The sequence below is a fragment of the Cebus imitator genome, unplaced genomic scaffold, assembly GCF_001604975.1.
Source record: "Cebus imitator isolate Cc_AM_T3 unplaced genomic scaffold, Cebus_imitator-1.0 Scaffold595, whole genome shotgun sequence".
NCBI classification, from domain to species: domain Eukaryota; kingdom Metazoa; phylum Chordata; class Mammalia; order Primates; family Cebidae; genus Cebus; species Cebus imitator.
This window is the reverse complement of record NW_016107910.1, coordinates 228403-252676: the sequence shown is the minus strand read 5'-3', so window position 1 is coordinate 252676 and position 24274 is coordinate 228403. Positions and strand designations below refer to the sequence as shown.

General features: G+C 37.2%; 1 protein-coding gene across 1 annotated transcript in view; it reads right to left on the bottom strand.

Annotated features, from left to right (window-relative positions):
• RPS6KA6 (ribosomal protein S6 kinase A6) overlaps positions 1-19982 on the bottom strand; it is a 129834-nt gene extending 109852 nt beyond the window's left edge. The window contains 1 exon segment of the mRNA XM_017516582.2: positions 19293-19982. Coding sequence (XP_017372071.1) covers positions 19293-19376 — 84 coding nt within the window. The 5' untranslated portion in view covers positions 19377-19982.
• Positions 19983-24274: the final 4292 nt, after the last annotated feature.

The following is a 24274-nucleotide window of genomic DNA, read 5'->3' as shown; positions in this document are numbered from 1 at the left end:
GTCACAGATTAATTGTAAGCATATAGAAAATAGAAAGAAGAGCATTCAGAAAAACAGTCCAGAAATGAATATTGACAGAATCCTGATAATTAAATTGTTAATATAAAATGACTCTCAGAATTATCCATAGGAAAAAATGATTATGCATAGAAAAGGGATTAACCATTTCAAAAAAAAAAAATACTGCTTTCCTCTGTTACCTTAGTTACTAGTTACTTCCTATTCATACCATCTTATGACTAACTTATCATGAAGCTGTGGGTCTGAAGGAACTAGAAATAAAACGAATGTGAATGAGTCAAAAAGATCACTCTATCCTGGAAATCATTTCAGTCACCAGAAATGGCCTTTAGAAACAGAACACTCCATAACTCCCATCTCATCTATCCTCAAGGTACCAGGTTTTCAATATAAGAATATTTATCCTACAGAGAACCACAGTTTGTATTCATTGATACTTACTAAAACTTAAATAATTTTCATCCATATAAAAACAAAATATTTCCTGAATTCTCTGTCACAATAAATCTTCATTTCAAACATACAATTTGTCATTTGAAAAGATAAGTAGGCATGCTGCTTTCCCCAATTAAGTGCCAAATGGGAGGGAAAAAAATTCTACATATGATTCTGGAATGTTTATCAACAAAAATAATGGTAGTAATAATTTACTCAGATATTTCAAGATCCAAGTGAACAGACTCTCACACCAGGGCTTAGAGATGAATACTTCAAATATTCTTTTCACGTTTTATCAGAAAAGACTTAAATAAATCAATTCCAAGTAAGCTGGACAAACAGAAATATTAAACCAAGCTGCTGTACTCATCTGATCTCGGAAAATCACATAGGTCACTCCAAATTGATTGCTTTCTTATTACTATTGACCAAAGCAACTCATCAAGGAAAACTGAACTGAGAAATTTAAAAAAAAAAAAAAAAAAAACCCTTTCAGATTTTTGGAATTGGAGGTGGTATGGGATAGTGAACAGAAGAATACATATAGTTTAGTAAAACAGCTTACTGTTATCTATGATACATAAACCTGTTCCTCAGTGTTACACAAACGGAGTAATCTAACAGAGCTTATAGCTTGGTGCTGAAAGGTATATTGAAACTTAGAAGTAAGTCCAAATCTAACTAGAATAAAATCTGCTTTTTCCTTATTTGTGTGCACCTCTGAAAAAGTAGAGAGATACACATTTTTGAAGACAATAGTAGAGAAATATAAAAATAAGAAAGAACTAGATAGAATAAATATGGGTGATGCAAATGATTAACAAAACACAAAGGACATCAGTTTTCACAATAAATTTGACAGTATTATATATTTTCAAGTAGTCTCTAGGATCCCCAAAATCAATCTAATTTAAAAAAATAATAATCAGCCAGGTGCAGTGGCTCATGCCTGGATCACCTGAGATCAGGAGTTTGAGACCAGCCTGGCCAACCTGGTAAAACTTTGTCTCTACTAAAAATATAAAAATTAGCCAGACGTGGTGGCACATGCCTGTAACCCCACCTACGTGGGAGGCTGAGGCAGGAGAATTGCTTAAACCCAGGAGTTGGAGCTTGCAGTGAGCCGAGATTGTGCCACAGGACTCCAGCTTGGGTGACAATGAGATTTCTTCTTTAAAAACAAATAAAAACCCACTGTATTTATTTAGTACCTAATGTTAAAAATATATTTAAGGTGACATTCTAAAGAAAATTTCTCTATCAAATAAGCTTTACATTTACATATTAGTCACTGACAGCTTTTGTAAAGAAGCATTCTTCAATTTTTTTACTTTATTTAAATAACAGAAATAAATTAGAGCTAAACATAAGGGTGGGTCCACATCTACCTAAAATAAAGGTCTGGCCAGGTGTAGTGGCTCATGCCTGTAATCTCAACTTTTTGGGAGGCCGAAGCGGGTGGATCACCTGAGGTCACGAGTTCCAAACCAGCCTGGTCAACATAGTGAAAGCCCATCTCTAATTAAAAAAATATATATTAGCCAGGTGTAGCAGCATACACTTGTAATCCCAGCTACCCGGGAGGCTGAGGCAGGAGAATTGCTTGAACTCGGGAGGTGGAAATTTCAGTGAGCCAAGATCATGCCACTGCATTCCAGCCTGGGCAACACAGTGAGACTTTGGCTCAAACAAACAAACGAAAAAATCTATGCCTGCATAGTAAGCCCAGTTGAGCAATGTGCTGTACATTCTAAGATGGGCCTCCATGGTACTCACCTCTTGCTGTTAATGCCCTTCTCTCATCCCCATGCCCTTGAATGTGAACATTCAAGCCTATTGCTGAATTTCAACCAATATAATATGGTAAAGAATATGAGATTTTACATATATAATTACATTATGTCATATAAGACTCTAGAGGTTCCCTTTGCTGCCTTGATTGAGGTAATTAAGTGACCATGTTGAAAAAGTCCATATAACAAGGGACTATGGCCATCCTCTAGAAACTACAGGCAGCCTCTAGGAGTTGAAAGCAGCCTCCACTCAACACTCAGCAAGAAGCCAGAACCCTCAGCCCTGCAACCACAAGGAAAGGAATTCAATCAAGAATCTGAAGGAGTTGAAAAGTAGATTCTTCCCCCAGTCAAGCCTCCATATAACAATACAAAACAGCTGAAATCTTGATTAAATTTCTGTGGGACTCTAAGCAGAGGACCCAGCTGACCCATGTGTTGATTATCGCTTTATGGGGCCCTAAGCAGAGGATCTGGTTAAGCCATGCCCAGATTCTGGATCCACAGAAACTGTGAGATAATAATGTGTCTTGGTTAAAGCTCCTAAATTTATGGTAATTTTTTTGCAACACTAGGTAATACAATCAAAAGTGTCTATGACTGAAAATTCTTCCCTAAAACATACTTTCCAGAGACAAATTTTAGTTTAATACTTTTAAAATAGATCTTTAGTTATTAAACTCACATATTTGTTCTCATTTAGCAAGCATAAAACTGTATACACTAGTAAGCGACCTAGGAAAAATGGTTAAGTAGAGCCAAATTTTTAATTTTAGTTTTAATATACCTAAAATTGAACAGTTCTATTTCTGTCCTTTAATGCTGCTTTCTGAACAATCAATCACTAACTTAAGCACAGTACAGAAAACGTAATCTTTTTTTATTCTACTTTAAGTTCTGGGATACATGTTATGAACGTGCAGGTTTGTTATGTAGGTATACATGTGCCATGGTGGTTTTCGCACCCGTCAATTTGTCATCTAGGTTTTAAGCCTCACATGCATTAGATATTTGTCTTAATGCTCTCCCTCCCCCTTTCCCCCCGACTCCCCCTGACAGGCCCCAGTGTGTGATGTTCCCCTCCTGTGTCCATGTGTTCTCATTGTTCAACTTCTACTTATGAGTGAGAACATGCAGTGTTTGGTTTTCTGTCGCTGTGTTAGTCTGCTAAGGATGATGGTTCTCAGCTTCATCCATGTCCCTGCAAAAGACATGAATTCATTCTTTTTTGTGGCTGCATAGTATTCCATGATGTTATATGTGCCACGTATTCTTTATCCACTCCATCACTGGTGGGCATTTGGGTTAGTTCCAAGTCTTTGCTATTGTAAATAGTGCTGCAATAAACATATGTATGCATGTGTCTTTATAGCAGAATGATATATAATCCTTTGGGTATATACCCAGTAATGGGATTGCTGGGTCAAATGGTATTTCTGGTTCTAGATCCTTGATGAATCACTACAAGAACATAATTTCATATTCCTTTAACAATCAGGGATATCTCAATATCTTAAGAGCTAACCCTCTCAACATGAATTATCAACAGCATGGCTTTGTTGCCACAAAAGGTGAAAGATTTTTAAAAGTCCAATGCATACTAAATCCAAAATACAACTTGGAATATACCTTTTCAAAATAATTCCACCATACATAAGGATGTGGAGCAACTGGAACCTCTGCACTGTTGGTGACGATGTAAAATGATATAGTTGCTATGAAAACCAGTATAGTAATTACTTACAAATTTAAAATAGAATTACCATATGATCCAGCAATCCCACTTCTGAGTACAGAACCAAAAAATTGAAAGCAGGGTCTCAAAAAGATATTTGTACACCTATGTTCATAGCAGCATTATTTACAAATAGCCAAAAGGTAGAAGCAACCCAAGTATCTATCAACAGATGACAAGTTAAACAAAATGTAGTATATACATACAATGAAATATCATTCGACCTTAAAAAGGAAGGAAGTTCTGACGCAAGCTACAACATGATCCATGATGATATTATGTGAAGTGAAATAAGTCAGTCACAAAATGACAAATACTATAGAATAGTCAGATTCATAGCGTTGGAAAGTAGAAAGTTGGTTGCTGGGGCTGGTGGGGAGGGGAGAATGGAAAGCTTTTGCATAACATGTAAAGAGTTCCAGTTTTGCAGGACAAAAACAGTCCTGGAGATTGGCTTCACAATAATGTGAATGTACTCAACACTTTTGAACTGTATTCTTTAAAATGGTTAAGATGGCAAATTTTATCTTTTATTTTCAAAACAATTTAAAATTTTAATGCTAAAAATAAGATTAGTAATACACCATATCGATAAATTTCTTGTCATATGCATCAAGACTTCAAGCTCCTTGAGGACTGATGCTGTGTCTCATTCATGAGGCAGGCATAGTATGCCATGAAAACAGCAATTCTTCAGTGTTAAGCAGACCAAGATTCAAACTTTTATTGTCTTTTCAAAGTTTATTAAGCTTTCTTAGTTGTGATTTCTTCATCTGTAAAATAAACAACCTAGGACTGTCAGGATTCATACAATGTTCCTAAAGCAGCTGGCACAGTGTCTGACATGTGCTCAATAAATGCCTGATATGTGAATGGTTTTCTGACAAAAGCAGAATACAGAAAAAAAGATATAAAAACATTTTGGCTAATAATTCATCAGAGGTGAATATGCTCCCTATACACAGAACAATAAATCCGTGTATCAAAACTTACTGCTATATGATTACCATAATAGTATTGGCTCAATAGTTTTGGTTTCGTTTTTTGTTTGTTTATTTTTTGAGATACAACCTCACTCTGTTGCCCCAGGCTGCAGTGCAGTAGCAGAGAGATCACAGCTCACTGTAACCTTGAATTCCTAGGCTCAAATAATCCTCCTGCCCCAGCTTCCCAAAACACAGGGATTACAGTCATGAGCCACAGTGCCCAGCCCTAGTGTAGTTTTGGTATGTCATACTGTTGTGGAAAGATTACTTTTAAAATAATGATAGAATCACTTTTGGTCAATGTGAAATGAATCTCCCAAACCAACTCATAAAGGTATATACATACTCATGGACATACTCCTTGCTTTAAGAAACACAAATTGGAGAGAAATTTTTAAAAGTATGTTTGTATATTTTTACTGTAACGCACTTAATCAATTTCTCTAACAGTCTTTTACGCAAGGCATTTCCAAAATAAGGTTTAATTGGTTTGTTTTTGCATTCACCAGGGGAGCTTTAATTTGTACTCTGATTTTTATCCTACCAAAAATTTTCAAAGTTTTATTAATATTTATGGTCATTTCCCCAAAACACTTTCATTTTTTTGAACTTTCAGATTAAATTATACAGTCAACATACTGCTTGTGAGAAATCTGTTCGCAACTACAATACTTACTTTAAATGATTTAGTTTGATCCTATCTGGCTTTCTAATTATACAAGATTCCTGTAGTTGTATCTGAATAGGTTTGAAATATACCCACCTAATTATTGTCACTGCTTCAGGGAGGACTTATGAAAGGGAAATTATGTTTCAAATCAATTTAAAAAGAGGTATCTTTTTTTAAAGAGTCTCAGAATGGGACAAGAATATACAGCCTCCCAGTGATTACTTTAGTCAGGCATTTAAAAGCAATCATGTGGCTCTGCTGTAAAAGTAATTAGCTGATAAAACACGTCCATGTTCAAATTAAGGCATGAAACCAATTCCAAAGTTAAATATGAATGATCTTTGGAGTATTTGCCATTTTGAATTACCCATGCTTTTGAATGTCAACACATCTTTATCAAGACTCAACGTTCTATTTTCCGTTTTTCCTCCCACCTTACCCTATGCAGACTTCTATCAGTAAACACTGTGTTACTCATTAGGTATCTGTTCCATCTCTCTATCAGGCTGTAAACTCCCAGACGAAAGGGATCGCATCATATGCTCTTTGTTAACCCAGTACCTAGCATAATATCTGGAACATAATAGACCCTGGAAAAATATTTACAAAATGGAATGACTAAAATCTGGTAACTAAATGAATAAAATTCTTAACTTCAAAAATAAGCAGCTGTCATTATTTTTCCTTAGATTTTTATTAGTTTTCTTACTCAAAATGTTTAAAACCATCTTTGAAACATAATTTCATGAAGAAGTTACAGTAAGTCATTTTACTTCCAATTTCTGACTCTTAAATTCTAACAGAAAAGAGGAATCCAGCTTTTTCAAAATCACATTAAAAATATATTGCTTGAGTTAGTCATCAAATTGTTTTCAAGAAAAAGTATCTTAGAAATTCTTTGTATTTCATATCTTGCATGAAAATCACCTCAGTATTCATGGGGGATTGGTTCCAGGACCTCTCGTGGATGCCAAAATCCACAGATGCTCAAGTTTTCTATATAAAATGATGTAGCATTTACATATAACTATGCACATCCTCCTCTATACTTTAAATTATCTCTATTATTTATCTGTTATATCTCCTCCTCTATATTTTAAATTATCTCTATTAACAGCTATTTATGTAGCATTTATATCGCTAGGTATTGCAAAGCCAAGAGTAAGGGGAGCTATGTAAAGCAAGAATAAGGCACAAAATGAATTGCCATACATACTGAGGCTCTACTTTCTTGACAGCTTATTTGAGTAGGAGGAAATCAGGTATTAATATTTTAGAAAAGCAAAAGGGTGGGAAAGATCTATTTGTGAATCTGTGAATAATGCCACAGAAGTGTGGAATTAAAACATTCACACCCAAAATGTTTTTAAAAAATCTTCCTATAAGGCTAAATTTGTTGGTATTTCTGACACGATATGTTGTCCTTCTGTTCAGACATTTCCTTGTGCATTATGGAAAAATGGGTAGATACTCAATTAGTTTTCAGTTATCAAGACAGTAATTGAGATCAACAACCAAAGGACCACTGACTAATAACTAACACAGCACTTTATACATATTTAATCATACTTTGGTGAGTGCATGCAAAATAATATTTAGAACCAATTAAAACCAATCCAACTATCATTATGCTTTAAAAAAGAGTAGAAGTTGTACTACTACTATTACTACTGAGTTACTGAGTAACTACTATTACTACTGAGTTAAACTAAGTACATCAATATTACATAAACGTTAGAAGGTATTTCCAGAACATTTGAGTTTTTACAACCTTGATACAATGACAGAAAAGCAGCTCCCTGGTTTCTATTCATGCAGGAATTTGTTTACTCTGCTTAGTTGAAATCAGAGCTAATGACTTTATCAGTTTTGAATAGCTCTAAAGTGTTCCCAATGCAAAGGCACTGGCTGTCTGGCCAGTCTCATATGGGCTACAACACATGCATTTGGGAAGTTTACTTTCAAAAAATACAAGTATTTATATGGTATAAATGAAGTCACATATATACACAACCTGCATACACATATGATATTCCTAGGTAGTAATTATCACTGCTGTAACCTCTCAGAGATATGAAGTCTACATAATTACATTAAAATACAACCTTTGGGGTATAAATTAAATTTAAATTGTCCACTGAGTCATATATCAGGGTAAAAGAAGTACTTTGTCTAGAACACCTAATCCTTTAGTTATTTTTTGAAAGGAAAAAGAACTTTATTATTCTTGGCAAACGTTATATACAAAGTACAATTGTGTTACTTCTAAAAATAACCATAAGCATGTTATTTTCCATTTTATATGTGAAGAACCTGAAGAATTAATTAAATAACATTTACAAAAAAAACACACGGCAAACTAGTGACAGGACAAAGCAATTTGTTTGTCCCAGTGTGTGACAGTTCCTAAACGTCCTACACCATATTACTCTATTCTTTCATCACTTCATAAACAATGGAGAATAAAGGAAAGAAATTAAAAACAAAATGGGTTTCTATGTGGAAAAGATCAAAATAGACAGTTACTACACAACCTTAGCTTGAGGTCAAATTCTACCTGATATGTGTGGGTTTTATTCTGTTAATACATGTTTGCTGTCAAAAAACTAGTTAAGAGAAAATCACAAGTCAATAGACTATAGCGAACAGAAGTTCAGTGAATACAGAAAATAGAAGCTCAGTAAAAGCAGTACCATCTTCTTGAGGAATGAATAAGAAAAAAAGAAAAAGCCTTACTACAGCTAATCAAGAAAGAATAAAATGTTTCAAAAGTCAAGCCACATGTAGAAGCAAATGGTCAAAAAGGAGAAATGTGTATTTGTATATAAATACCTTTAAATAAGAAGAAATACTAATAACTGCGTAATTATATATGATATTTCAATATCATTATGCAATAGCTGATTTTTTAAATTTGTAAGCCCGTTAATCTTCAATAACTCATTGTGGATGTGATACATTTAAAAATAGTAATAACTAATATTTACCAAATGCTTACAATGCAAAAGATATTTTTCTAAGTGCTTTACATGTATTATATGCTACTGCTATCCCCATTTAACAGATAGAGCAACCAAGTAAAGTACAGAGAAGTTAAGTAATTTGTCCAAGGACACACAGTAAATAAATGGAGAGCCAGAATTTAAACTCGGGCATTCTAGCTCTAGGGCACCAGCTCTTATCCTCTATGCTATTCTTAATTTCTAAAGAATCTACAATAGCTAACTAACTGTTTATATTTCTTTAAGTTTAAGAATAACAGTCAATTTAATTAGCACAATATTTTCAATACAACCCCAACCTACATTATTCTCATATTTCCTCTTTCACATAGGTATCATTAACCAAGGTTAAAGAAAGTAGTTAGGTGTTTCTCAAAGAATGACTGTCATTCTCCTCTTAAAACCAAAAGGAATATACAGCTGTTATTTGTCAATTTTAAAAGCTAAAATAATTTTTTTTTGAGACAAGATCTCGCTCTGCCACCCAGGGTGGAGTGCAGTAGGGCAATCATGGCTCATGGCAGCCTTGACTTCCCAGGCTCAAGTGATCCTCCCACCTCAGTTCCACATGTAGCTGGGACCACAGGCATGCGCCAGCACACTTGGCTAATTTTTTTATTCTTTTTAGAGACGGGGTGTCACTATGTTGCCCAGGTTGGTCTCAAACTCCTGGGCTCAAATATTCTTCTCATGCCACCTCCAAAAGTGCTGGGATTACAGGTGTGAGCCACCGTGCTAAGCCAAAATAATTTTATTTTAAAAGAGCAAAACTAAATCTATGTTAATGGTGGTTAACAAAGCTCCAACATTCCAGGCTTCCATTTTCTTGGCAAAGACATAGTTTCTAGAATATGAATGGAAGCTTATTTAGTCTTGTAGCTTTCATGTCTAGTACTAAGCAACTAACAGGTCACCAACTGCTGCATAAAAAATGTTAGGGGTAATGTACAGATATTGGGGAGGATATAAGCAGAGGTATCACTGCAGAATGAGAAAGTTCACATAAAACTCCTAGCACTGGCTGAGCATGGTGGTTCGCGCCTGTAATCCCAGCACTTTGGGAGGCCATGGCAGGTAGATCACGGGGTCAAGAAATCGAGACCATTCTGGCCAACATGGTGAAACCCCATCTCCACTAAAAGACAATACAAAAATTATTTAGGTATGGTGGTGGGTGCCTGTACTCCCAGCTACTTGGGGGGCTGAGGCAGGATAATTGCTTGAACCCGGGAGGTGGGAGGCGGAGGTTGCAGTGAGTCGAGATCGCGCCACTGCACTCTAGCCTGGTGACAGAGAAAAACTCAGTCTCAAAAAAAATAAATAAAATGAAATAGAAATTTAAAAATATAAAATAAAAAAACTTCTAGCACCACTAGGTTTCGTATCTATAAAAGGGTCTAAGAACAGTCATTTAGTGTTTTGAAAATTAATGACTGCAAAGAAAATATACCAAAGAAATTATTTTTAATAAAGAATATTTAACTAAACTCAATACAGAAAGAACCTCAAGAATTTTTTAACACCATATACCTATGCTCACACAGGACTACTTCATTAAAATTATTATGTAAACTACACATATGTGACAAAATGATTTCTGATATAGTGCAAAGGCAATTCAATGCAGAACAGGTAGTCTTTTCAACAAATGGTGGCAGAGCAAATGGACATATCTATGTTAAAAAGTAGACTTCAATCACACTACCCACCATATTCAAAAATCAACTAGAAATGGATCAAATACCTAAACTAAGATATGTAACTTAAAAACTTCCAGAAGAAAATATAAGGGAAAAATTTTGTAACTTTGGATTAGGCAAAGATTTCTTAGCTACAACACCAAAAACACAATCCATAAAAGAAAAAAAACCTGCCTGAACTTCATTAAGATGAAAAGCCTCTATTCTTTGTTAAAAGAATGAAAAGACAGACCACAGAATGAGAAAAATAGTTGTAAATCAATATCTAATAAAGGAATTGCATTTGGAACATCAAGAACTCTCAAATTCAATAATAAGAAAACAACCCAATTTGAACAATTTCAAACATTCTGAAAAGACAACTCATCAGAGAATGTATACGGATGGCAAATAAGCATATGAAAATATGCTTAGCAACATTTGTCATTAGGGAAATGCAAGTTAAAATCAGAATTTGATACCCCTACACTCCTATTAGAACGGCTAATTTTTTTAAACATAATCTGACAACACCAAGTGCTGACAAGCATTCAGAGAAGCTGGAATTCTCATATAGCAACTCACTCCTAAATGTTTACACAACATACGTGAAAAGTTATGTTCAAATCAAAATTTTCACACAAATGTGTATAACGGCTTTATTCATAATCACCAAACACTGGTAACAACCTGAATTCAAATGTCCTTCAACTTATTAATGAACAAATCAACGTAACAGAATAGTGCACAGTAATAAAAAAGGAAGAAGTACTGATACACCCAATATCATGAATAAAGACCAAATAAAATCAAATTAATATTGTTCAAAGATATGAAGTTGCTGAATGACCATGGCTTTTTTGTAAACCCATATTGACTGACTTCCCTTAAGAGGTTCTATAAGTATTTACTTATTCCAACATAATTGCTCTACACATGATAAACACAATATTTTATGGTTGTGCCATAAGGTCTAGAATTACTCTTCTCCATCTCTAAAATAAAGTACAAAATCAAATACAAATTATTTTATATATGTTCTGTCATTCTTGTATATGTCTCTATAATTAACATATGGTTTTCTGTATATGCCCTTGTAAGTCTGAAACGGAACTGTTTCCAACAGCATTCGTTTATCACTGCATCTACCCCAGGTGAACATTCATGAATGCAAAATATTTTTATCAAATCAAGCCTAATGGTTTATCTACTTCCCTTAATTTTGAATTTTGACTATTCTTAATTAGTACAATTTGTTTAACACATATACCAAACCCCTCTCATAATGCTGTATTTAAGAAAAAATAAGTCATCTGAAACCTGACATTCAGTCCACATTTCCCCTCATATGATGTTTTTCTCCTTTGTTTTCTGAAGTTTTGTCCACTCTGATCCTTTGAGTAGGTTAATCCCTAAATCTCAACTCTCATAAAGCTTATGATTTTTAGGATAATTCATGTTCCATTTTCACTTATATCTTAATGCCTAATTTCAACTGTAGTAATTGAAAATAGCAAAAATGTTTTATGTAACAATTTCTCCAGAATCCTCAGAAAGAAAGTGCAAATTTTAAGTTGCTTTTTCGAAAAAAGGTAGCAAATTTTCCCCTAAAATTTCCTCAGGCTTTAAAAACTGACCTTGATCTTTTTTTGTTTGTTTGCAATTTTTCTCAAAATTCAGTTGAGTGTATTTGTGTGGCTTTATTTCTGGATACTCTATTCTATTCTACTGATCTATGTGTCTATTCTTCCACCAATACCACATTGTCTTTATTACAGTTACATAGTAAAACTTAATGTCCAGTAGAGTGATTCTTTATTTTATTCTTCTTTTTCAAAATTGTTTTAGAGCTTCTAGGTCCTGTAATATTACATATATATTTTAGAATAACCTTGTCTGTTTACAAAACAAAACAAAACAACAGGCTTGCTGGGATTTTTGTTGACTTTTATTTAACTTAAATAGACATGCATGGCTTTTGAATCAGCACACCTGACTGCTGAACTAATATGGTTGCTAAAAACTCATCTATATTCTCTCCTTATTTTCAATATTGTCCTTATGGGGGAAATAGCAATGTACAGAGGAAAAAGTAGAATTTAAAGTAATCTAGGTTCAAATTTCAGACATACTTCCCACTAACTTGCATGTATCTTTCTCATCTGTTAAAAAGACACACCTGTCTTACCAAGATGTTTTCAAGAGTGAATAAAACTGAGATAATCTATGTTGCATCTAGTACTAGCTGGCACATATTTTATGCCCAATAAATGCTATTATCTCTCTCTCCCTTAAGATTAGATACATTTAAATGAAATGGATTCCAACATCTCACCAGGTTTTTAAAAATTAGGTGTTTAAATTGCTATATTTCCTCTTGAAGTTTGTCTTCAATCACTTTACAGGAGAGTCAGAGGGGTCTCACAGTAATAATTACCCATGGCCTTGGAAATTTTTTGTTAGAGATGTAATGGGATATTTGTCATTCAAAACAGTCACTATCTCCTTACTTAGCTAGTAAAATGGATGAACAAGTAATTTAACCTCTTAATTACATAGCTAAACTATATCAAAACTAGCTACGGCACTAAAATTTTGTTAAATGCTAATGGAAAAGCAAATTCCTCAAAACTAAACAGCAAGAACATATAGGACAGTTCAAACAACCCCATTTGGCTCCAGTCATATCTTAAAACAACAACAAAATAACACACAGTAAAACATCACTAAAAATGAATATGCTTTTTCCTATTGAATAATGACAACTATGTGACTATCTCTCTTTTTACTTTGGCCTAGAGCTGTGTGGTCTTCAGCCCTGGCTGTGCATCATAAGCATCTGGGGAACAGATGCCCAGGTCCCCTCTAGATTAGTTAAATGTAAATCTCTGAGGGGAACAATGACATGGGTAATTTTTTAAACTCCCAGGTAAATATAATACAGAGCCAGAGTTGAGAACAACCAGCTAAGAAAACTCAAGGCCAAATGTATAATTCAACTATACTTTAAACATGTCGTAGGCTCTTAGAGCCTATTTGTGTTCTATTTTACCCTTCATTCCCTAGCCTCCACCCTTTTCCTATATCTCCTACTTTGTTTTCCCTTATCCTCAATATCAAAATAGTTATCAGATTATATTTCCCATAAATCATCTCAAATACTTGGTGAAATGAAGCAAATCAAGAGGTAACACACATGCACTCTGCTCCACCCTCCCTCTTTCTCTATCTCTCTCTTTCTCTCTGTCACACACACACACACACACACACACACACACACACACACACACACAAAACTACAGCAGGACCTGTTCCTAATGTAGAGATACAGATTAAAATCTAGCAGTAAAATCAGTTACAGAATATCTCCAGGGCAATTTAGAAAACATGTCTTATCTGCAAAAGCCAGATTTAGCTTAGCTCTAAATCTCTCTCCCATCAACTCCTTTTCCACCTAAAGACAAACAAAAATAAAAGAAAATACAGAAAAAAAATTATTGGCAGGAACAGTAAATAATGCTTGGAAATAACATAAATGAATAAACATTACATAGCAAATTCTGACAAAGTACTAAAAGTCTTACACCTCAAGATTCCAAGTGCATATCAAATCTTAAAAACTGCTGCTAAATACAATGACAGCACCAAGAAAGATATTACAAGGAGGGAAAAAATCTTGCATTTCCTCATCAAAATTCTAGATGAGAGAGGCTATGACAGGGTAGGTACTAAAACAACATGGTCCAGAAAAGCAACTACCCTATCAGTAGGCCTTATTATGGAACAAGGAGGTAATTAGCTCTCTTGATGAACTAATCAAGGTGGGAAATATACAGGCCCTGCCCTAAAGGAACTGACCTGATTATTTCCAGATCAGACTGGTTTAAAGAAAGATTGACTTGGAGGAACTGAGAAGGCACCTGTGACAGGGAGGAGCCACTGCCCTCTGACTCCTCCCTGCTTCTCTATTCCAAATAAACCTAGTGAAAGCATACAAAAAATACAGATGCCCCTGCTCTCCTTCCACATTCCAGAAATAAGTACTGGTCACTGTTTTCAGAACAGGGCTCTGTACTCACAGCTGCTGACTATTTAAGATGAGCATTGGTGAAACAAGAATTACAGGCCTAAGGCCCATTAAAAAAAACAGTTTAGCTAGTAATAAGTGCATTCACTTTTAGTAGTAAAGGATTTAAGCATTCTATGCATGAAGGAAATCTTCAGAGTGGAATGCTATTATTCAATACAATATTAGAAAGGGGGGAGTTCATTTTAGATTTCTATCTCCCTATACTCCAATGATCTATTTATTTTTATGTTAGCCTAGTGGCTAATATAGAGACTTATATTCACAGGCATGCATTATATATCTGTTACATTGTATTAATTCCTACCAGGACACTTCTAATCTCAGTTGTTTGTTATTTTTTCTTACTCTCCAACACCTAATCAGTTATCAAACTGTAACTATTCTACCTCTGCCAGGTCTCTCACATCAGTCATTTCTTTTCTACCCCTTCTATACTAGTTCAAAATCTCACTACTACTTCCACTAACACAATAGCCTCCTAGCTGGTATTCCCCACCTTCCATATTATCTCTCCCATTTCTCACTATCATCAGTTATTTTTCAAAGCACAAATCTGATAATGTCACTCATGTCCTCAAAAACCCTCAGTGGCTCCTATTTATGAGATAAAATTGAATGCTTAAACTAGTTTAAAAAGTCCCATTCAACCTGGGCCTAGCCTACCTCTAATACATTCACTACCTTATCTCTCACTATCTCTCTCCCACATCACAGACTTATTAACAGTATCAGATTCCTCTTTCGGAACACCTCCATGCCTTTTCTAATATTGCAGCCATCCATGTAAAATATGCTCCTTTCATCTGTCTGTGAAAATATTGCCACTTTCTAATGCCCTGCTCAAATTCCACCTCCTTCACAAAGCCTTACCAGATCCATCCCTAAACCACCACCACCACCACCACCATGCATTGTTGATAATCTTATGCCTTTTACAATAACAATTTCCACATACGCCTGTCTTACTACCTGAATGTAAACTTGTGGGGATAGGGTGGGACTCTGTGGTATATTTTTAGTCATTTCACATCACAGTACTATGTACAGCACTGCCCTGTACTCAATAAACGCTTCATGAATTGAACCGAATCCTACCATGACAAGAGTTCAGAGTTTTAAAAAATAATAATAAAAAGTTTAATGAAACACCTCATCAGGCAGATTTAACAAATGAAATTATTTGGCTCTCCTTATCCTTCCAAGCGTTTCTAAATACAACTCTGTATTTTATCCCTGGATCACCCTGTGATTACAAATGTTCAGAGTGAGAGCACCACTATACTTAGATGAAATAATCAAATTTAGAAAGGGGTCTTAAGAAAAACTGCTTATAAAAGGAAAGGCTGGGGCTATGGTAATGGTTATCTGAATCCCAGGATTTTAATATAGATGACAATAGTTCAGACTTTAGAGGCAGGGAAAGAAGCATGATGGCTATGGGAAAATAGAGGGAACCATTGTGTACTAGACACTTACTATGTGCAAAACATCTTGCCAAGTTTATTAAACTCAGCACTGAATTTTCTTTACATAACAACTCTTGAAGATGGTTTTTCTCCAATTTATAGATAAAGAAAGTGAGGTTCAAAGGGGTTAAGTAATGTGCCTTTTGTCACACCATGAGTATGGCATGTTATTCAGACAAGAAACCGGATTTGTCTGCCTACAAAGCTGTTCTTTCCTCTATTACTACAGAGTCTCATGAAAATTAATTAAAACTAGAAGTTTTCCCTAGTTGGTTTTTATCAGTAAACTATATACTCTTAAATCTAATTTGCTTAGACAAGCATGGTTGTCAGCACCTGTAGTCCCAGCTACTTGGGACACTGAGGCATGAAGATTGTTCGAGTCCAGGAGTTCAAGGCCAGCCTGGACAATGACATAGTAAGACTCTGACTCAAAAAAAAAAAAAAAAAAAAAAAACCTAACTTGCTTAAACAAAAGCAGCATTGCTAGAGAAATAATATTAAAATACTAGACTTTTAATATGATATGAAATGTGAAAATTCTATAATCAACTCCATAAGAAAGCATTTTGTTCCTCACCAAAAAAACAAACAACTAAGTGAACAAACTGTAACATGCATGACATTAACTCATGAAAAGTTCACATTAGTCAAACCGGTTGCTCTTTATGATCCTTGCCCAGGAAGGACCAATAGCCATTCCACCTCAAGTAAAACCTCTTTTTTGATCCTGACAGAATCCAGGCAAGAGCTAAATCTGTGGCTGACTGAGGGGTGATACCCTTTGAAGTTCCTATTCCCAGTAGACCTAATTGAGACAGTCCCTGCAAGAGCTCTCACAAGCAGGCTTTCTTGCTTACCCTATCTTCCCTCTTCTAAGAACTCTCTTCCCAGAAACTAAAAGATCCCAGGTTACCCCCTTTCAGGCCCATTCTCTACCTCTCACTGGAACCAAGCTAATCATTGGTTGAAACCTCAACACATTTCACCATAGAACAATTTTACATACAGTGGTTAGGCTCATCATCATTATACCTTGCTACTGTGTACTCATCTAAAAATGTAAGTACCCTTAATAAGTTTTTCCTGTGGGAAAACATGTTAAGAATCTCAACCAGCCAATTTACACACTTCTGAATGATAATTCAAAGGTTAAAAACTGTCCATGCAAGCAAGACAGGCAAAATATACAAAAAGACTCAAAAATATATGTTAATGTCTATAATCTTTAATCTTACCAGGATTCCACACACACAGAAATAGACGGAAATTATTTCTTTTGACATTAAAGTTAACAGGTTCTCACCTACATTTTAAGGATTCCATTACATTTTTAAAATATATATTCTACAACAAAAACACTTAGTCCTAAATTATCACAATTGAGGGTTGTAGAGCTTGTACTCAAAATCAGCATTTCTAAAGCCAACATCAACAAATTTATAATTAAAATAAATATAAATTAACAAAAGTAAACTTGTTTACTTCTTATCAAAAGAATATATTTAAAAACAAACTCTTCTAGGTACTAAGTGGGTCTGTTCAAATGTAGCATTCAGTTTTCACCTAGAATATTTTTTATTAAGTAACTTGCAGGGTTAAATCTAACGAATCATAACTGTTTTAGAGAAAGAAGGCAGAAATACTATCTTCACCACATTACCTTCACCTTTCGTTTTACTTCATAGGGATTAACAATTTCCACTCGAGTATTTTTCCAAATTGCTGAGGTAGAGAGACCCATTGTTAAATCTCTACAATACCTAAAACATACTGCAAACAATAAAAAAACCATGTGGTAATTACAATTTAAAACATACTACATTCAAAGTTAACAAAAATAATAAAATAGTAGGCATGCAAAACGCTTCCCACCTCCCGTCCCATCCTTATATCAAAGCATTTAACTGTTTTTATAAACTAAATGCCTGACTATAAGTTCAGTAAGTTACATACATGAATAAAACAAAATTCCTCTCCCCTTCAATAGACTTGCTAGACAATTGTGCAAGCAGTTAGCATCCCCACATTTCAAGAAGAAAGAAACGCCTATTCATTTATCTTGTTCTTACGAGATGTAAAATATTAAAATGTATATTGGAATTGCTTGGTTTACTAATAAAATATTTCCTATAAGTATAGAGGGTTCAGATTTAGGGTACTTCTGAATTTATTTCCACTACATTCCTTACTACATGTTATGCTAGTATGTAATCTTAACCCCAGTATATATGATAAAAAAAAAAAAAGAACAAGGTAATTATATAACAGCCCAATGCGTATTTTTTAAAAATGGAGCAAGTACTTGAAGACAAAGTTGCATCCTTTAGATGTTGAGGATTGAGAGTCTTACCTCAAAATATCCTACTGTGAATCAATTTCACCAACTATTTTTAGGAGGTGTATGGTGGCCTCTACTGGAGTTGTACGCAGTCGATTAAGTTATCAGAAAAGGATCCAACTTTCTATCACAAAAGACACGTTTTTGTGTTTAAATGCTGCCCGCTTTCATAACAACAATAAAAACAAAGCACCTGTGCATATCTAAGTTCTCACTGCACAGCTGACCAAAGCCCAACCAGAACAATTTCAGAGGTAAGAAGAGTGGGAAGAGAGGTGAACCAAAGTATTTTGGTTGAACCTCGCTAACTCTTAACAAAGATTCATCTTATTCATAAGGGCTGGGGTTTACTTTGCATCTTTTTTTTACAGACCAACGGGGTGGGTACAGCGGTTGTGGAAAAGAGAAGGGGCGGAGCAAGACTGCAGTAGAATCAAGGGGACCTGAGAGGAAGCAGTAGAACATCACCTGAAACCTGGTGACTGGAGAGAGGTAGCCAGTGCATCTCGACATGGGTTATTACGAGCAACCCTAACAAGCCACAGAGAAACAAGAAAGCTGTTACCAGGGAACACTCGTACGTATGTGCAAATGTTCCCAGAGTTACTTAGTCACCTTGGTGTGTTTGTTGCACTGGGTTCCTAAAGCGCCCGGGGTTCAACAGCGAGCTGGAGTCCGCAGCTGTCCCCCAAAGTGTTCCCAGGAAGCAAACTAGGCGCGGCGGAGAAAAAGGGACGCGCGGAGTCAGGCACAGCACCCCGCCAGTCCCCCAGTCCCCCTTCGGGTCGGAAAGTGAAGAAACTTCGTCACAACAACTCTGGCACGGCCCGCCAGGCAGGCGCTCCGCCCAAGGCCGAGCCGGGGCCCAGGCTGCACTCACTCCGCATGCCCGAGCCCGCCGTCTCATCCCCGCCCGCTCCCCAGCGAAAGGGCAGTGGAGGAAGCATCAAGGGGGCTTGCCCGGGAGCCCGATTTCCCGGCCCCACGCCTCTCCTCTCTCGGTCCCCAGCCAAGGTCTTGAGGGGAAGGAGGCGGGGGTTGGCTCCAGCCCCTCTCGGCCACCACACTAACCTCGCCGCTGCTCGCGCCGCCGCCGCCGCTGAACACCTCCATTTCTCGGTCCCAGGGCTCGTCCTGAGGAGCGAATGGTAGCATCTCCCCTTCAGGAGCACTCGAACAGGAGCTGCCGCCTACCGCTGGCGCGGCCGCGCATCCTGTCTAAGGAACTGGCCCGCCGCTGCCGCTGCCGCCGCTGCCGCCGCCGCCGCTACCGCGGCGACCCCCAGCCCCGCCTTCAGCTACCGCTGCGCTCGCCGACGGGTCTCTCAGAGGCTGGGAGCGGGGGGTCGCCGTCGCCGCCGCCCGGTGATTCCCATAGGAAGACAACTCTGTGCTGCCTCTTCAAGAGCTGCCGCTCGGTTCGCGCTCACCACTGCCACCACCACGACGGCCGCTCGGTGGTGACTCCCCCCAACACCCCGCTTCCTTGGGTCCCCTCCCCGCTCCCTGCTATGTCAATATGGCGGCAGCGGCGGCGTTACCTGTGCGGCGCCTGGACTCCCCCCCACCCCCCCACGGCGGCAGCACAGCAGCGTCACCCAAACGTCAATGGAGATTCCCCAGCCTGGGGTGAAGGGGGCGGGATAGAGGGGCGGGGTGGATGCGGGGGACCGAGTGGTGGGTGGTGGGATAGAGGGAAGGGGGGCGTTCTGGGCTGGGGAAGCGGGTGAAGAGTAGTAAAAGCCCCTGCTAGCGCCTCGGTAAACCTGCCCACTCCACGGAGCATGCGCGGCGATCTTTACACATGCTCAGCAGGCTCTCTCAAGTCCACGGAGCAGCATTGCTGGCGCGCGGTAGGATTCTCAAAAAGGATGCTAGAACTGGGAGAGCCTCCCGAACAGTTGAGGAGTCAGGGTCAGGTTAGGACTCCAAGAGTATCTCTGCAGGGCTCACGAAAAGCGGGTGTCTTACATGCCAAATCACGCCCATTTCGATACTTAGTGACAAATAATAGGGCGGGTGTTTTAGTACATCATACATTATCCTCCTAGAAGGTAAAGGCAGGATAACCCCCATTAAAAAAAAATGAATATACCTGTCCCCCCTACCCCCTACCTCACTTGTCCATCTGAGGATGCTCCCGCTGGTTGTCCTCACACTATTAATGACAAACAATATTTCTCTTCTTCACACATGCACACAAACACACACAGGAATACACATGCCACTTAATGAACTCCATTTGTGGCAAAAAAAAAAAAAAAAAAAAAAGAGCATGATTCTGAAGCTAGGCCATCCTCCAGCCCCCTCTGAGAATATTGGGTCTGTAGTGATGATAATCATAATTTTTTCTACCTTCTTCAAAGCGAGCTTTACTACTTCGTTACTCTAAGCCACACGCTGTACTGGGAGCTTGCGATATGACAGAGATAAAGTACAATCTTATACGAGGAATAATCAAGATCCTTCTCATCAAAACACTTCAGAACTGAAAGTTAAAAATTTATTCCACATTTGTCACTTCAAAGACAAAAGAGCAACTGTAACAGGGCTAAAACAACGCAGGACCTTAGAGAGATTTCTAATGTTCTTCTTAAAAGGCATACCACCCCGTGCCCCCTTCTACACCTAGGGCTGTTGTGGTGTGCTCCCGAAAACACTGAGCTATGCCTTCCATTTGTTTCATCATCTGGTCTCACAAGCTAAGGAAGCAAAACTGACCACAGAGATTGCACTGAATTACGAACAAAGATAACTGATAGTGTCCTCCCACTTACTCTGCTGAAAATCTCAAGGAGAAAGTGAGCTTAACCAACAGGGTTTTGTAAAAGTCAAAGCTTTGAAAGTAGTGGGTGCATGGAGCTATAAATCGTGAAAATGTGTGTGTGTGTGTGTGTGTGTGTGTACACGCACACGCATAAACTCATATTTGGCTGAACTGACAGTGTTAGCTGGGGCCAACCTTTTGAGCACTAGGTCTCATCCCCTCTTGCCTACTCAAAGGCTTTGTTCTGTAACCCGCCCTACACCAACAACATCTATTTTTCTCTGTTGGATCTCTCCTGTCAGCAAAAAACATGTTAGTGACAGCTTGCTTCAACACTCACTGGCATTTGATGGAAGTTCATGACTTCCTTTCTCTTTAAATATTCTCTTTAGTTGGCTTCCAGAACAAAATAGTGTTTCTTTTTCTCCTACATCATTGTTTTTCTTCTACATCTTCTCAGTATCCTTTACTGGATCATCCCTCACCTTCCCAATCTCTGTCTGTTGGAACTTCAGATTTCAGTCCCACCCTTTTTCTCTTTTTCAGCATTCTAGGTATCCCCATATCGCATCCAGACTTGACATGGTCAGGCTTTGTGTCCCCACTGAAATCTCATCTTGAATTGTGATCTCCATAATCCTCAAGTGTCAAAGGAGAGACCAGGTGGAGGTAATTGAATCATGGGGGTGGTTTCCCCCATGCTGTTCTCGTGATAGTGAGTGAATTCTCACAAGATATGATGGTTTTATAAGACGCTCTTCCTTCCTTTGTTCAGCACTTCTTTTTCCTGCTGCCATGTGAAGAAGGTGCCTTGCTTCCCCTTTGCCTTGTAAGTTTCCTGAGGCTCCCCAGCCAGGCTGAACTGTGAGTCAATTAAACCTCTTTTTAAAAATAAATTACCCAGTCTTAGGCAGTTCTTTATAGCAGTATGAAAATGGACAAATACAATAAATTGGTACCAAGGTAGTGGGGTGATGCTATAAACATACTAAAAAATGTGGAAGCAACTTTGAAACTGTGTAACTGGCAGAGGTTGGAACAGTTTGGAGGGCTCAGAAGAAGACAGGAAGATGTAGGAATGTTTGGAACTTCCTGGAGACTTGTTAAATAGCTTTGACCAAAATGCTGATAGTGATCCAATGAAGTCCAGGCTGAGGTGGTCTCAGATGGAAATGAGTAACTTGTTTGGAATTGGAATAAAGGTGACTCTTGCTATGCTTTAACAAAGAGACTAGTAGCATTTTGCCCCCACCCTAGAGATCTGTGGAACTTTGAACTTGAGAGAGATGAGTTAGGGTATCTGGTGGAAGAAATTTCTAAGAAACAAAGCATTCAAGAGGTGACTTGGGTGCCCTTAGAGGCATTTAGTTTTATGCATTCACAAAGAGATGATTTGGAATTGGAACTTAACATTTAAAAGGGAAGCAGAGCATGAAAGTTTGGGAAATTTGCAGCCTGATGATGTAATAGAAAAGTAAATCCAATTTTCTGAGGAGAAATTCAAGCTGGCTTTAGAAACTTGCATAATTAATGAGGAGCCAAATGTTAGTCACCAAGAAAATGGGGAAAATGTCTCTAGGGCATGTCACTTTAAGACCTCATTATGTACAAAGAAAAGTTGGCATGCTTATAACAACTTATTAGTCTATATAGTTAAACATAATTAAAGTGCCTTTTATTCTGATGCCATGTTAAGGAATCCAACTATGAAAATGGGCAAATTTGAAGGTGTCTACAGAAGATTACACACACACACACACACACACACACACACCAAATCACATACACACATACCAGAGAGAGAGAAAGAGAGTGAGAAAGGGAGACAGAGAGGCAAATCATTCATTTAGAATGAGAACACATGTGGCAGGTGATAGAATTCTAGGTTACCTGTGGTCAACAGATCAAAAATAAGCAAGTTGAAATTAGGAAAATAGGTAGACATTGAAATGGGCAGAGTTTTTGCCCAGAGTATCATGACACCTTCAGTAGACACGGTCTAGTACCCTGGATAGCTCCCTGGAAGAGAATTTGATTTAAGTCTAAGCCTGGCCTCAGTAAGAGAGCCTTTTTTTGGACGTAGGAGTCCCAACCCTTGCTAGGGTTCTGAATATTAAGGCAGCCCACAAATTTATGTAAAGTTGAGTTTCTGAAAAATAGAAAGTGGAGGGTTATTTTAATACCCCAAGTCACATTTCGACCTCCATTACATAAAAGGGGCACATATTTTGGCCTAATTTGGAAAAATGTAGGAGTATACATATTCTCCAAGTAGGCCTATGACAGAGCCCTTATACAAAACGAGATGTTTAAAACCAAGCATTGGCTTTCCATACTAAAACTCAGAATTACATTCATTATTTTGATTCTGCTTTTAGTGATTCAAAGTTCATTTGGATACTAAATTATTTTGTGAGTCAACCTAAAGTCTAGGTTTGAAAGATTTTAAAAATAGATGTTATTTTTAAACTAAATTATTTTGTGAGTCAACCTAAAGTCTAGGTTTGAAAGGTTTTAAAAATAAATGTTATTGAAAATCTTATAATCTCTTAACATTTTCAACAAAGTACATCGTATATAATTATAAAACTTATCAAAAGGCAGCACAGCTTCTACCTAACTTGTCTGCTATTTACGTCTTTGAGTATGATCTAATATACTCGAATGGAAATGTAATCAAAGCAAGATTAAAACCTACCCTTAATTGAAGGTCCAACAAAGACATTACTTATCTTAAAACTGTTTTCTTGCTTTAATTGATATATAACAATTGTGCATATTTATGCAGTACATACAATATTTTGATACATGTATAAAATGTGTAATTATCAAATCAGCATATTTAGGATACCCATCACCTCAAAGACTCATCATTTCTGTGCATTAGGAACATTTCAAATCTTCACTTCTAGCTACTTTGAAATATACAACAAATTATTAACCACAGTCTCACTATTGTGCTATTGAACATTAGAACTTACACCGTTTACCGCATATTTGTACCCATTAACCAACACCCCTTCACACCGCCACCCTTCCAGCTTCTGAAATCCATCATTGCACCCTCTATGAAATAAAAATTTTAGTTCCCATACATGTTGGAGAACATGCACTATTTGTCTTTCTGTGCTTGGCTTATTTCACTTTACATAATGACTTCCAATTCTGTCATGTTGTTGCTAAAGACAATATAATATTTTATTCTTTTTATGACCTAATAGTACTCCATTGTATATATATACCATATTTTCTTTATCTGTTAATCTATCAATGGACACTTAGATTG